The sequence below is a fragment of the Rhinoraja longicauda genome, chromosome 33 (genome assembly GCF_053455715.1).
Source record: "Rhinoraja longicauda isolate Sanriku21f chromosome 33, sRhiLon1.1, whole genome shotgun sequence".
In the NCBI taxonomy this organism is placed as follows: Eukaryota; Metazoa; Chordata; class Chondrichthyes; order Rajiformes; family Arhynchobatidae; genus Rhinoraja; species Rhinoraja longicauda.
The window spans coordinates 9,030,635-9,044,774 of record NC_135985.1 but is presented as its reverse complement, the minus strand read 5'-3'; the positions used below and the strand labels follow the sequence as shown (position 1 = coordinate 9,044,774).

Genomic DNA, 14,140 nt, shown 5'->3' with positions numbered 1-14,140 from the left:
TGCTGTAAAGCACCTATGGAAATTTGTTCAGCCTTTGCCTGCAAAGCCATGGAGGGATTCTCCAGCTTTACGATTTCATTTTAATCAAAATATTCACAGAGCACTAAACAAGGTAAATTCACATTTATTTATTATAAAACAGATGTTGTTCCGTAACAAAATAGGCCAGGCTGACGAGGACAAGATCAGCTCTCATTATGTTAGTGCCGTTCCCCACGTGTCTGATAAAGGTGGACATGGAAAGATCCAACCTTGCGGAATACTACTCGCATCAGGAAGGTCTCCCGGGACAAGGTATCGATCCCATTCTTGCCTTGGAGGGAAGAGAAAAATATTGCATTGTCACTGCACACTTTAGAAATGCACTGCTTGGTAATATTATGGCTACTTCATTCTGTCTATTCCCATTATTCTCCACCCAGGCTTCAAACAGCATCTGTATAAGTGCGTCAGAGGTTTGAGGGTATACTATTAAATCCAAACATTAAAAAAAGTAAATTAAGGAAGATTGGATAGCTATAATTTTTAAAAAACGACTGCCTGCTGCATGGTGATCATGAACACAGATATTAGCCCAACTCACGTGAAAGCAGGAAAAGGTTGTGCGATTTTCCAACACTGAACTACAAGAAAGATACTTGGGACAATATCAAGGAAGCTGGTAAATTACCGTGTCTGGAAAACTAGTTTTCCTTGACAGCTATTAAATGAATTGGTTTGGGGAAGCTATGCCAGTAAGGTTATTAAAAATCAAGACACTTGAAGTGGATACAAATTTTTAAAACTGCAGATGCGTAAAATCTGGAGTAAAAACAAAATGCTGGAAACATTCTGCAGGTTAGACGTCATCTGTTGAAAGAGAAAGAGTGAATGTTCTAAGGTGAAAGCCCTTCGTCAGTTCATTGGCTCCAGTGCTGCCTAACCAATTTCCACCATTTCCTGATTTTATTTTAGATGAATGACTTGAATCCTTCCAAACATTACAGGTGCTCCCCGACTAACGATGCTTCGATGTACGATATTTCGACTTTACAATGGTGCAAACGCTAGGCAACGTCAGCAACTCATAGCTCGCTTCCGGCCACGTGATCAGGTGTATTAAATGCATTTCGACGTATGATATTTTTGGTTTGCGATGGGTTAATCGGAATGTAACCCAATTGAAAGTTGAGAAGCACCTGTATTGGCAAACAATTTTCGTTTACAAACAACTTGAGTTGGGTTTAGTTTATTGTCACGTGCATTGAGGTACAGTGAAAAGCTTTTGAGCCGTGAAAAGCTCAAGCTTTTGTTGCGTGCTTACCAGACAACTTGAAGTATTGGCACTGTTTAATTATTTTTTGTAAAAATGCAAAGCTACAGCATCTTCTCATCACCTAACTACATACTGATACAGTCCTCACTCAAAAGAATATTTCCATCTCGAGTAGACATTGTCAGTGCTTTTTATGTGACGGTAGCCAGCACAGTGTATAGGCACCGCCATAAATTAAAAACTAGATTGATATAGAACAGCATTACGTGAACCGTACACGTACCCAGTGTACAGTTTTGTCTGAAAAACAAGTACCGCGTAATATTGTGTTTAAACATAAAGTATGATTTTGAAAGTGTTAAATCAGTAAGATATTTCAAATTGTGAAAATATTCTATAGGTTTGAACAATCACTTTTCCCTCATTCTTTAGAGGTATATACTAATATTCGGAACATGAATGAATGCTTACCTGATTTGTACGAGGACGTGGGAGGAATGTTCAGCTTGCATATAATATTGGGAAAATGGCTGCAGAGGGTGGTCTGGAGGTAATTCTACTGCACAGAGTAAAACATATAAAAATCACCTGGCGTTTCCTTGTAGCGAGGATAATATTACCTTTCAAGGTTAAGCAGTGACACTAATGATTGGATTGAAGAAATAAACAGGCTCAATAAAAGGCACTGCTCTCAAAGTAGATTTACAATAAGGAAATCTCCCTTTATTGTATCCACTTCATGGAGCAACTCCAGTGAGTTAAAAAGAAAAATATGATTCAAAGCCATCCACATAAAAGTACAATGCAGATGGTGTGAATCTAAATCAAAGCAAAAAAAAAGTTAGAGGTACTCAGCAAGTCGAACAGCATCCACAAAGAGGGGAACTGGAGTGGTGTTTCAGGTCAGCCACCTTTGGTTGTTGTGGAGGAGTAGCCTGTTTTAATAATTGGTGGGTGATCTGAAACACCATGGGACATAGTTATACATGCAACAATTGAATTTCTCCTCATTCTTCTTCCCTCTAGAACAATTAAAATCCAGCTGTTACAGGTACCTGAATCTCCAAACAGCATAAATTCAACTTCACGCTGCTGTTTTTCTAGTTTCTCTCTCTCTTTTTTCAACTTTTTCTCATTTTCTCTTTTCCTTTCTTCTTCCTGTTCTCCTTCCAACATAACTCTCAAGGCTCTTTCCTCTGCGTCATACAGATCACTGCGTATTTTAATCAATTTTCTCAGCCTTTCAACATGATGCTCGAATGTTTCGTCAGCTGAGGAAGGAGGATGAACACCTGCAGAAACAACACTTTACATGAATCATCGAATAGTATTCATTATATTCTTACATACTGAGTACTTAGAAATAAAATCTCTGAAGGAAACTTAGTTTAGAGTTTGTATCTATAATAATTTTTTTTAAACATTACATATGGAATCTAGTAGCATAAACGTCTGACAGTCACTCAGAATATCCTGATGTTTATAAATTTATTCCGTAAAATTTGTGATCTAAACTGGGAGTACAAAACACTGCGTCCACAAAGAACCACCTTGACAAAAACAGACCCTGTTTTTGTGTTTTACAGCAAGTTGAAATCCATCAGAATTATTCTTAAAGGCATTTGGATGTTACTTGGATAAGGAAAATGTGGAGGGTCACAGGTCTAATGCAGGCAAATGGTATTAATGCAGACAGCCGCCACTGTCATCATGCATGAGGAGGACACAGAAAGGGATCACTTCTGTGTTGAACGTTTCTCCGCATCCAGCAAGCACATCATTCTTCATAATTTCTGTCCGCTACAACGTCTCACTGCTTCTCACACTTTCTCCCCCCACGCCTTTCTATGGCAACCAATCTCTCCATGACTCTGGTTCATTTATCCCTCCCCTTCCTCTGGTACTGGCCAAATGCTACAATATTAAAATTCAGACGACCGTATTGCCGCAGTGTGCGAAACAGAATATATCTTTCCTATCCTTGATCTATTTGTAGAGTTGGACTTTCCTATTGGTAGGAAGTCAAGTGAAATTGCTGGAACTAGCTATTTCCTCATATCCAAAAGATGTTTTTAAAGAAGTGATGGTTCTTAAGGCCAAGCATCAAACGTAGGTAAATATTAATGATAACAACAATTAATTTAGTTCCAAGTGGGGAAAATATTCTGGTCTATTTCAAATTGCATTTCACCTTGTAAACATTATATTTAGCAAAAAAGCAATGTATTCAAATGTTTAACTGTAAAAGAACCTTTTGCTACTTAACAATATAACTAGTCCATCAAAGACAGAAGGTTGGAGTTTATCATTATCTCTATAAGTATGTTTGCTAAAGTTGCTTTGAAAAACAATTATTGGGACAATTAACGACTTCCACGTTACATGAATGGATAATAGGAACTTGCAAGACCCATTTCTTTGTTCAAAATGTCTCTTTTTTCCAACAAATGCTGCTATGAACAAATTGCACATTCTCATTAAAGGCTCCAGTGTTGGAACATAGAATTGTAAGCCGCCAGCACAGGCATGAATAAACTGAGTGTGCCCTCTGTGGAAAAGTCAATGGGGTTTTCAACACCTGAAAGCAATCGGTTCATAAGTAAAGCATAGTTTAATAATAATAATAATAATAATGCATTTTATTTATATAGCGCTTTTCATATACTCAAAGACGCTTTACAGAGATTTTGAGAACATAGGGAAATGAATAAATAGATAAATAAGTAAATAAATAAATGAACAGAGAAAGGAGACAGAAGGTGAGGTGACTTTCAGTGGTTGAAGGCAGTACTGAACAGGTGAGACTTCAGCGATGTTTTGAATGTGGTGAGTGTGGAGGAGTCTCTAACGGTTTGGGGTAGTGAGTTCCATAGGGTGGGAGCAGCGATGGAGAAAGCCCTGTCCCCCCAGGATCTGAGTTTGGTCCGGATGTGGGGGGATAGGAGATTGGCAGCGGCAGAGCGGAGGGTGCAGGTGGGAGTGTGCCTGTGGAGGAGGTCGGTCAGGTAGGATGGGGCCAGGTTATGGAGGGCTTTGTAGGTTATGAGGTAGATTTTGTACTGGATTCTCTGGGGGATGGGGAGCCAGTGGAGTTTATAAAGGACGGGGGTAATATGGTCACGGATCGAGGTGTGTGTGAGTAGACGGGCAGCGGAGTTTTGAATGTATTGAAGTTTATTGATGATTTTTGAGGGTGCGCCATAGAGGAGGCTGTTGCAGTAGTCCAGACGGGAGGTGATGAAGGCGTGGATGAGGGTTTCTGCAGCTGTGGAGGAGAGGGATGGACGGAGACGGGCAATGTTTTTGAGGTGGAAGAAGGCTGTCTTTGTGATGTGTTTGATGTGTTTGTCGAAGGAGAGGGTTTGATCAAGGATGATTCCAAGATTCCGGATGTGAGGTGAGGTGGATACTGGGAGACCATCAATGTTGAGGATGAAGTTTTGGGTGGATTTGGTGAGCGTTTTTGGACCAATGATGATGATTTCAGATTTGTTTAAGCTTGTATTGTCTTTAATGTATATTTTGGTGCTGTCGCAGGGAGTAATCAAAGGAACGGGCAGCATGTGAAAATAACTAGTCACTGCTAGGGCTCAGAGCCAGAAGAATCTTTATGATTTACTGAAAAGTAAGTTTGCAGTATTTTCTAGCCCCAGTACCAGCTTTAATTGTGGTTTGGTACTCATTTCAAATGACTTCCAATGAATGTTGGGTACTTCCGCAACATTTAAAGGACATTTGGAGAGGTACATGGATAGGAAAGGTTTCGAGAGATATGGGCTAAACCCTGGCAGGTAGGACTAGTATAGATGGGGCATTTTGGTCAGCATGGAAAGTTGTGCCAAAGGGCCTGTTTCTGTGGTGTATGACCATGACTTATACTTGATGGACTCCAACGGTGCGAGAAAGAGCAGCAGAAAAGCAAGGTGTGTTGTGTAGTTCAGGCAATGACCACTGCACCAAAGAATTCATCACACTGCACTAGTTAGACCGTTAGAAAATACATTTTTGGTTCTTGGAAAAGCCGACACAAAGGACCTTCTGTGCTGTAAATGAGAAATGTTCTTCAAACAGTACAGATAAGTCTGTCCATCCCTTGTCAGTCAACCTCATGTGTAATCGACTCTATCAGCGTAACGCGTTGCTCACCTTTTCTGGCTGCAGCTTCCTTCCTTAGTTTCCGTAACTTCTCCAGCGCTCGGAGGATATCCACTGATCGTTTTGCATCTGCCTGTTTTTTCCGCACTTCTGACAAGACGCTGTCGGCTGCAGCTTTTAGCTCACGTTCCTACAAAACAAACATACCATGAAATCGGGTTGCTTTGAATGTACAAAGAACGGCAGAGTAAACTTGAAAGCTAAATGACTTGAGTCAGTGCTATTGTTGTCAATTGCTCTTCACATCCACAGGTACACCCACACTCACAGACCCACACACATCAAACAGCATCCCATCCATCAATTAAAGATGCCCAGGTACACCGAGTGCACTGATCTCTATGAAACAATTGGCATTAAACCATTGCGGTTCAAAAGCCTTGATAACATTTCTAATTACTGCCCATTGCCTTCACTGCAAACACTGTGTTGGCACCTTCTGAAATTGGGCATCACTGTGACACTCAATGTAACTGGTGTTTAGTTTCACACACCTGTGGGGAAAAAGTACCATGGCGCCACACAATAATACCAGGTGTATTAGCAGCAGTGCAGTGGCGAGGCTGAGAACTGCTGCCTCACAGCGCCAGAGACCCAGCTTTGATCCTGACTACAGGCGTTGTCTGTGCAGAGTTTGTACGTTCTCAATGTGACTGTGGGTTTTCTCTGGGCGCTCCAGTTTCCTCCCACATCCCAAAGACATGCACGCTTGTAGGTTAATTGGCTTCTGTAAATTACCGCTAGTGTGTAGGATGCAAATGTGGGATAACATAGGGTGATCAATGGTTGGAGTGGACTCGGTGGGCTGATGGGCCTGTTTCCATGCAGTATCTCTAAACATTAACAAATTCTTGCATTTGTGAACAGTCTTCCATCAAACTATTTACAAACCTAAGTAATCTGTGCACATGGTCTACCGTAAAGGTGTATGTTTTGCTTCCCTAGTTAACAATGTATTGCAGCAAATATCTGGATAATATAATTAATAATGAATGAAGATCAAACTACAGTCACTCATGTAATATAATAAAGAATTTGATTTAATACCCTCTTCTTCTCTTCAACTTCTCGGACACGCTTCATTCTCCACGTGTCAATCTTCGCTTCCTTTTCCGCCATCCTCGCTTTGTGCTCCTGATTTTCTAAGCAGCACTCCTGTTTTATCCTTTGGATATTTCTTCTTTTCTTTTTGATTGCCCCCAGTTTCCTTTTCACACTACTGATGTACTCACTGTCTGTCAGTGCCTTTAATTTTTCCTGTAAAACCGTTTTTACGTCAATTGCTTTCTGGTAAGATTCTGTCCAAGTATCTTCACTTTCCACATTTTGTTTCAAATGTTGGCATAGAACAGTAAGCTCAGCCACAAGTTTACAAACGCCCAACACTGATTCTTTCACTTCATTAACTAAGGGCAATCGAGTTTTGGATTTTTTAATCTCTGGAGGCTGCAATCTATGTTTTGACACAAACCTCATCAGCCAAAATTCATCTTGCTCCTTTGTTAATTCGGTATTTTTGAAGTCATGAGAGAATTGTTCTGGTGGCAAGAATTTGGTCATTGATTCAATTCTATGTGGTTGCTCCAGACTGCTATCTTTCGAACCTTGCGGGAAATTAGCAACGACGTTGGACCAAGGCTTTGGCATCTCCTCACTTTTGTACTGCATGCCATGTTCATTGTTCCACGGTGGTCCATCCACTGGTAGGCGCGAAAAGTTCTGCTGATTACTGTGGCCCTGGTTCAACAACTGATTGTTTTGGGGTCCATATCCAGCGGGCAAGTTGAGACCCCCTCCAGGCTGAGGCAGGGTTTGGTTCTGGCAAGAAGCGTTTTCGGATTGAGAAGCCACATTCTGAATGCCAGGGGGTGGTCCAGCTCTCTCCTGGAAGGGGTGGGGATGCCCTCGGTAGGGGTACTGCTGTTGGGGAGAGTCCAGCGGGGGGTTCTGCTGGTAGGGGTGAGGCGGGAGCTGGTGCCGCTGTTGTCCCTGCTGGGGGTAGTGGTCTTGGTAGGGGTAGGCTGGGTGGTCGTAATGCTGGGGCCGGAGCTCCTTCTGCTCCTGCTGGGGCTGCAGGCTGGGGTCCCACGGGCGGTCGAGACCGGGCGGTGGTCCGTAGCCCCACGGGCGGGGAGCGCCGTCCGTCGCCGCCGGCTGCTGCTGTTCCTCAGGCCCCGGGTACGGGCCCCAGGCCGCCGGCTCGAGTCTCCCCCCCGGGGCGCCGGCGAGGCTTCTGTCCCGACCCGGCCTCCAGTCGCCTCCAAGCCGGCCGTGCTGCCCCCGGGAGGCAGGGTCATCCTGGCCCTGCCCGCCCGCGTTGTACGAGGGGTGGCGGCCGTGGCAGCGCGGCGGGGCGAAGGCGGCGGCGGCCGGAGACCCGCGGTAAGATGGCGGCGCCCACTCCATGGCCGACTCTGCTCCCGCCCAGTCCGACTGACAGCGCCACCAGGCGGCCGCCAGGGGGGGGGGAGGCAGCGTGTCCTCGAGCGCCGCCTGCAGTCTCCCAGATCAACTACAGCAGCAGCTGGAGCACCAGGCTCAGGCCACTTTAGAGAAGACACAGAAATGCTGGAGTAACTCAGCGGGTCAGGCAGCATCTGTGGAGAAAAAGGAATAGGTGACGTTTCGGGCCATTCGGCCCACATATATGTGCTGAACATGGAGCTCATTCCCTCTGGAAAGCGACTCCGGACTGTCAAAGTAGCCACAGCCAGACATAAAAAGTTTTTTTCCCCACGAGTGATAGTTCTACTGAATAACCAAAGTCTGTAGTCTCTTTTTTTGCTCTGGTTTATTTACACCCACATGTTTAGACCGTAATGTTGTATCCTTATTGTTTTGATGTGGTTATGCTTTACTCTTAATTGTTAACTGTATGTTTGTGTTGTCATTTGTGAGCGGAGCACCAAGGCACATTCCTTGTATATGCACATACTTGGCCAATAAACTTATTCATTCATTCATTTAAAACATTCATTCATTGAACCAGAGCCAACCGTGTCAGGTATCAAAACCAAACAACAGATGGCACCAGGACACCCTAAACTGCCTCCGCACTGGAGTGGCATGTTGCGGACTCAACCTGAAAAAGTGGGGCTTCTCTGACAAATGCAACTATGGAGAGGTACAGACAATGGCCCACTTACTGAGTTGCAGTGGAGAGGAATGCACTGCGGACGATCTCCGCAGAGGCACAGATGTGGCACTGGCTGTGGAAAAGCCATGGCAGAACGTCGTCTGACGCACGAGTGAAAAGTGGAAGAATGAGGGGGGGGGGGGGGACTCCATTGTAACTTACCGAACAGTAAAAGGCTTGGATAGAGGGGATGTGGAGAGGATGTTTACACCAGTGGGTGAGTCTAGGGCTACAGGTCATAGCCTCAGAATTAAAGGACATTCCTTCAGAAGGAGATGAGGAGGAATTTATTTTGTCCGAGGGTGGTGAATCTGTGGAATTCTTTGCCACAGAAGGCCAAGTCAATGGATATTTTTAAGGCAGAGATAGATTCTTCATTAGTACGGGTGTCAGAGTTTATGGGGAAAAGGCAGGAGAATGGGGTTAGGAGGGAGGGATAGATCAGCTGTGATTGAATGGCGTTGCAGACTTGATAGGCCGAATGGCCTAATTCTGCTCCTATCACTTGTAACCTTATGATTCAAGTGTCAGTTGATCCATGCATTACGTTGGATGTATTATTCCAGTGAGAAAGTTCCATCTACAGTTTTTAGTAAGAGACTGTTTGTATCCCACTCCTTTGTATCCATGTCTCTGAACATCAAAGAAAAGTACATCCAAAGGAGGCACACTTCCACAGGACCATGGCTTTTAAATGAACGCTCATTTTGGCACCTGGGTCACTCATTGGACGATAAGGCAGAGTGTTCTGGACCCAGCCACAATAGAGGTTGGAACCTGGATACAAAGGTTCAGCAATGAGGGTAGGTGTATATCCAGAGCTAGGTTCTGGTGCGTTTGTGTATGTCTCATTCCCTGTGAACTCACTGGGTTCACAGTAAAATCTGTTAGATCGGTGTGCAACATGTAAAAAGTGAAATGAAAACATTTCTGGCCATTAATAGCAGTGACATTCAATAATCTGGAACATCTACTAATCTAGCATTACCAAACTCCTGAGGTTTAGGTTTATTATTGTCACATGTGCTGAGGTAGAGTGAAAAGCTTTGTTTTGCATGCTATCAGACATTACTCTACATAAATACAATCAAGCCAAACACAAGGACAATAGGTAGCGCAAAGGGATTGATTCAGAGGTGCCAGATTATTCCATTTTACTGTATTTATGTTGAAACGAATGGGAATCGCTTTTTCAAGTTACAGGTTTTCATTGAACACAATGTTTTCCTCGTGTGTAACCCTAAGATTTCTCCGTGAAATCGGTAGTAGGTAGGTAGGACAGACCATTTGCAAAGTAAGTTCTTTCCTCCTACACTTATTAAATCCAAGACAGTTTTTTTTCTGTTTGGCAGTGTCCAAAGTAACTTTGAAGTAGTTCCGATCAAAATCATGTTCCAACCAACAAACCCTGTGTAATGTAAATAGTGTTCCCCACTTCATCATTCCCATCATATTCAATTTGTCTTATGGAGACACCTGTTATAGTAGAACTACCTGTACTCTAAACAGTATTGTCAACCAGGAAATTCTGGCTCATAGAGTCGGGCAATTGCCGATTAGCAGAATGGATTGGACTCACACCAGTTCAGAGATACTTCGATACGTGAATTGTGCAAAGGTTTTCAGATCTTTGCAATTGGCAAATAATGGCTAGGCTGGTGGACTAAATTGTTCAGAGGGACAAACATGGCTGGTTCCATTGTATCCCATATCATTCAATGTTTCTCAACAACAATGTAACAGAAGGGTCTCGACCCGAAACGTCACCCATTCCTTCTCTCCAGAGATGTTGCCTGTCCCACTGAGTTACTCCAGCATTTTGTGTCTACCTTCGATTTAAACCGGCATCTGCAGTTCTTTCCAACAAATAGAGCTCCACCCCCAGGAGTCTCCTGAGATTTATCACTTTCCATGGGAGATGGGGCATTATGCCATCTCAATCAACCTCTGTAAATGCCCCTCCACCCCAATGAGGGTGAATGCTATACTGTCCCAATTGTGAGTTAATTGCCTGAGGATCTTTTCCTTTAATTTTCGTTGTTATCTTTTTCAATAATTAGTGCCAAAGGGTATTAAGGGGCACATGCTTAATAGAGGAGGGGCGACCTCTTGTAGCTCATTGCATATACTCATCACCAACTGAGTGAAAAGGTTGCCCCTCAGGTTCCCGTTAAATCTTTTCGTTCTCACCTTTAACCTATGTCCACTGGTTCTTGATTCCCCTACTCTGGATAAAAGACAGTGCATCTACCCTATCTATTCCCTTCATGATCTTATACACCTCTGTAAGATCACCCCTCATCCTCCTGCACTCCAAAGAATAAATTCCTAGTCTGACCAAAACTGGCCACAATTATACAAATGTGGCCTCACCAAAGTCTTGTACAACTGTAACATGACATCGTAACTTATATACTCAATATCCTGACTGACGAAGGCCGATGTACCAAAACCCTTCATGACCACGCTATCGGTGATGCGACATTCAAGGAACGACATACCTGCACTCTTAGATCCCTACAACACTCCCCAGAGCCCTGCCATTCACTGTGAATGTCCTTACCCTGGCAACACCTCATGCTTGGAACATTTAACAATCTAACACCCATGCTCTCCATTTGATGTCATGGACCATCGCATTTAAAGTTTGCAGTAATTGTGAATCTGATATGCAGATCATGAACATCAGGACCAAGTTCACACTGTTGGGCATTAGCACAAGGACAGAAAAGGCAGGTGGCTAGATACACCAATTGCAGGTTGAAAAGCTAATGATAATGGAGCAGATTCAACAAGCTTGCTCCTTGTGCTGTGTTCTAGACGGAAAGAAATGGAAGCAATCGCAAATCATTGAAACCCTAGGAAGGTAGACAACTGCAGTGACTCAATGAAAGAAGAGTCTTTAGGATATTAAGAGAAAGGATGGGAAAAAGATTTAGTTACTGATAATGACATCAATGAAAGAGAAATAAAGCTGAAAAAATAATTTAAAAAACAAGAAAGGAATCACTCTTAACTCATCCACATCCAGTATTATATCAAACACAAGATGCTTAGATGTTATATCAAACACAAGATGTTGTGATCTTGTGATTAAGGATTTACATGAAACAGGAACGCTGAAAATTAACGATTAAAATAAAATTATTAATTTTAAATAAGTTTGCAAATCCCTTTAAACAATTCTGATTGTAAAGTTATTATATGTCACCTTGCAGATAGTGACCAAGGTTGCAATTTTAAGGATTCTTGTCATTTTTTAATAGGGCAGTGGGATGAACAGGCTAAAGGAGAAAGTAAAGTACATAATGATGTCACACAAAAAAAATCCTTGCCCAATAAGTGGACAAACACGCTGCCCAATAGCACACTCAAGCATACGAGACACAAAAGTAATGGAATGAAAGTAAAGGCTGACTAACCTCAATTGTTTTGTTTTTATTTAAGAAAGTCACATACTTGACTTCTGCAGTTCACTAATCTTAGCCATTGTACAACAAAGTGGTTCAACTTGTTTGAGAGCCCCACATTAACTACAGGCAATAATCATTACTACATTTACAGGCTGACCGAATCAACTGTGATGTACTCCATCAACTTTGAGTCTGTAGAAACAGACATAAAGAGTTATTACCACAGTATCTGGAGGACAGCTGAAAATATTTCTTGTAGATCAGGAAATGAAGGCAAGAAGATTCCTTTCATCATCCTTGTTAACATTTGGCGATCCAAAGCCCAATTTTGATCAGCCAGTTAGAAATTAGAATATTTTGCACCAAAATTCTCAGTATTTTAAAAATTAGTATTATCTAGGATTTTCTGTGATGTAAATGCTTACAGTTCTGAATGAACAAGCATCTATGAAAGTAGTTAATATCAGATTGCCTGCTTCTTCCTCAGTCCCTTTATTTAAACAGCTCTAAGTCTGCCTGCTCATTAACAGCTCAAACAAGTGCCAAGGCCATAAATGCTGCAACATGTGAAGTGCTTAATTTGTACACTTTATTTATACAACCAGAGAATTACAGTAATTCAACTTCATGTCCTCTAGTGTTGCAATAAATTGAATGTCTAAAGGATTAAAATCAATCCCACTGCTGGTCACTAGTAGCACAGAAGAAGGTGCAGAAAAATATTGTACATTTGTACTGTGCTCAATATCAAAGATATCCAAAACAATGTTGTGTATACTTCATCACAAGCAGATTTGAACCAAAATCTAGACCAAAACATTATAAATCAAGAATTGAAACTGAAATCCTCACAGTAGCTGTTAGTAAAACCTGTTTATTTTTCACTTCGTTGATCTTTGCTATAGTCCCTTATGTCTTAATCTGACCCCTACACTTTGAATGCAAATACAAATCTCTAATTGTTTTAAATGAAAGTAAATCTTTGTAATATGACTACAGCACCTCTAGCACAAAGAAACAGTGAAATGTTCAGATGCATTTGAGAAAGAAAAGGGATGTTCACTAAGTTCTTGCTTATTGTACAAGTGTCACAGTTTGTTCCTGAACATTTTTTTTCTGAACTGTGGGGAAGCAGCCACTAAAATTGTAACATATAAGAAACACATTGAGAAATGTGCTTACAGTAAAATTCAAAGATGGCATAATGTCTACTGTACAAAGTTTTGCTATTTTACAATCACATGATCAGTTTCCAGGTCTGTTGAGATCATGACGAGAGGATGGAAACCTTTAACCCCTTCCAAACAACCATTCTCTTCAAACAGTAACTCACTGATGACAGCAACAGGTTAATAACACCTTAAAATTAATGAAAATAAAACTAGTTTCAATGTTGTACGAGGCTCATCTTTGCACACTTTGCTCCACATTATGTTTAGTTGTTGGCTGCATCTACTTGACGATGCCATTGGTCATCTTCCACTCCAGAATCATACTCTTCCTCAACAGGCTCCTTCGATACCGCTCTAAAAAGAGGAAAACATTCATTCAATTGAAAGAAGTTTATTTGGGGAAATTGTAGCTCGAAAAAACCCGTCACATTTTCCTAGACAGATAACCCTCATTACAACGGGACATAGGGGGAGGGAATGGTGTCCGTTATTGCCGACTGTCCGCTATAACAGAGTAAGGGATTTGCTCCAAACATCTGACGGTCACTCTGTGAAACAACGAAATACAAAGTTCTTTTTACCAGCTAAAATGTATTTCGGTTACTGCAAGCTAAAAATACTAAAGGCTGTTTGTTACATTGTTTAATAGACTATCATTGCATAAGTGTCGATCAAAGCAATTGCTTATCAATTACAATGACCTCCCGTAGAGTAACAAGCGGCCTGTGTTCTTGGAGAGACAATAGCGTCTGATTACTGAGAATGCTTTGTCTGCTATAACCGAAATCCGTTATAAAAAGGTCTGTAATAATGAGGATAGACTACAGTATTTTAAGGAGCGTTGAAACTGTAAAAGAACTGTTTCTCAAGACCCACAGAGCTTCTAAACTAGAGCTACATCACTTTTCAAATTCAGGCAATGTTTTTGATAGAGTGCTACACCTATCTGTCAAACATGTGGCTAATATGAGTCTGCAATGAAAAGAAATGGTCCAGTGAAAGAGTGACT

General features: G+C 41.9%; 2 protein-coding genes across 5 annotated transcripts in view; both read right to left on the bottom strand.

Annotated features, from left to right (window-relative positions):
- Window positions 1-113: 113 nt before the first annotated feature.
- Window positions 114-7,832, bottom strand: pdcd7 (programmed cell death 7). Of its 3 annotated transcripts, none has more exons than XM_078427365.1 (5): window positions 6,458-7,832; window positions 5,402-5,540; window positions 2,311-2,547; window positions 1,727-1,814; window positions 114-313 (listed from the first exon to the last, which is right to left on the bottom strand). In XM_078427365.1, exons 1-5 carry the CDS (start codon window positions 7,814-7,816, stop codon window positions 196-198), a joined length of 1,941 nt encoding a protein of 646 aa, XP_078283491.1. In that variant the 5' UTR covers window positions 7,817-7,832; the 3' UTR covers window positions 114-195. The 3 variants fall into 3 exon arrangements, with proteins under 3 accessions (XP_078283491.1, XP_078283492.1, XP_078283493.1); XM_078427366.1 differs by having other exon boundaries at window positions 1,727-1,811; XM_078427367.1 differs by lacking the exon at window positions 1,727-1,814.
- A 4,137-nt stretch (window positions 7,833-11,969) lies between these two features.
- The window catches only part of clpxa (caseinolytic mitochondrial matrix peptidase chaperone subunit Xa), a 42,372-nt gene continuing 40,201 nt past the window's right edge, over window positions 11,970-14,140 (bottom strand). For both annotated transcript variants that reach the window (XM_078427199.1, XM_078427200.1), the window contains one exon: window positions 11,970-13,485. In XM_078427199.1, coding sequence (XP_078283325.1) covers window positions 13,395-13,485 — 91 coding nt within the window. In that variant the 3' untranslated portion in view covers window positions 11,970-13,394. The remainder of the gene's footprint in view (window positions 13,486-14,140) is intronic.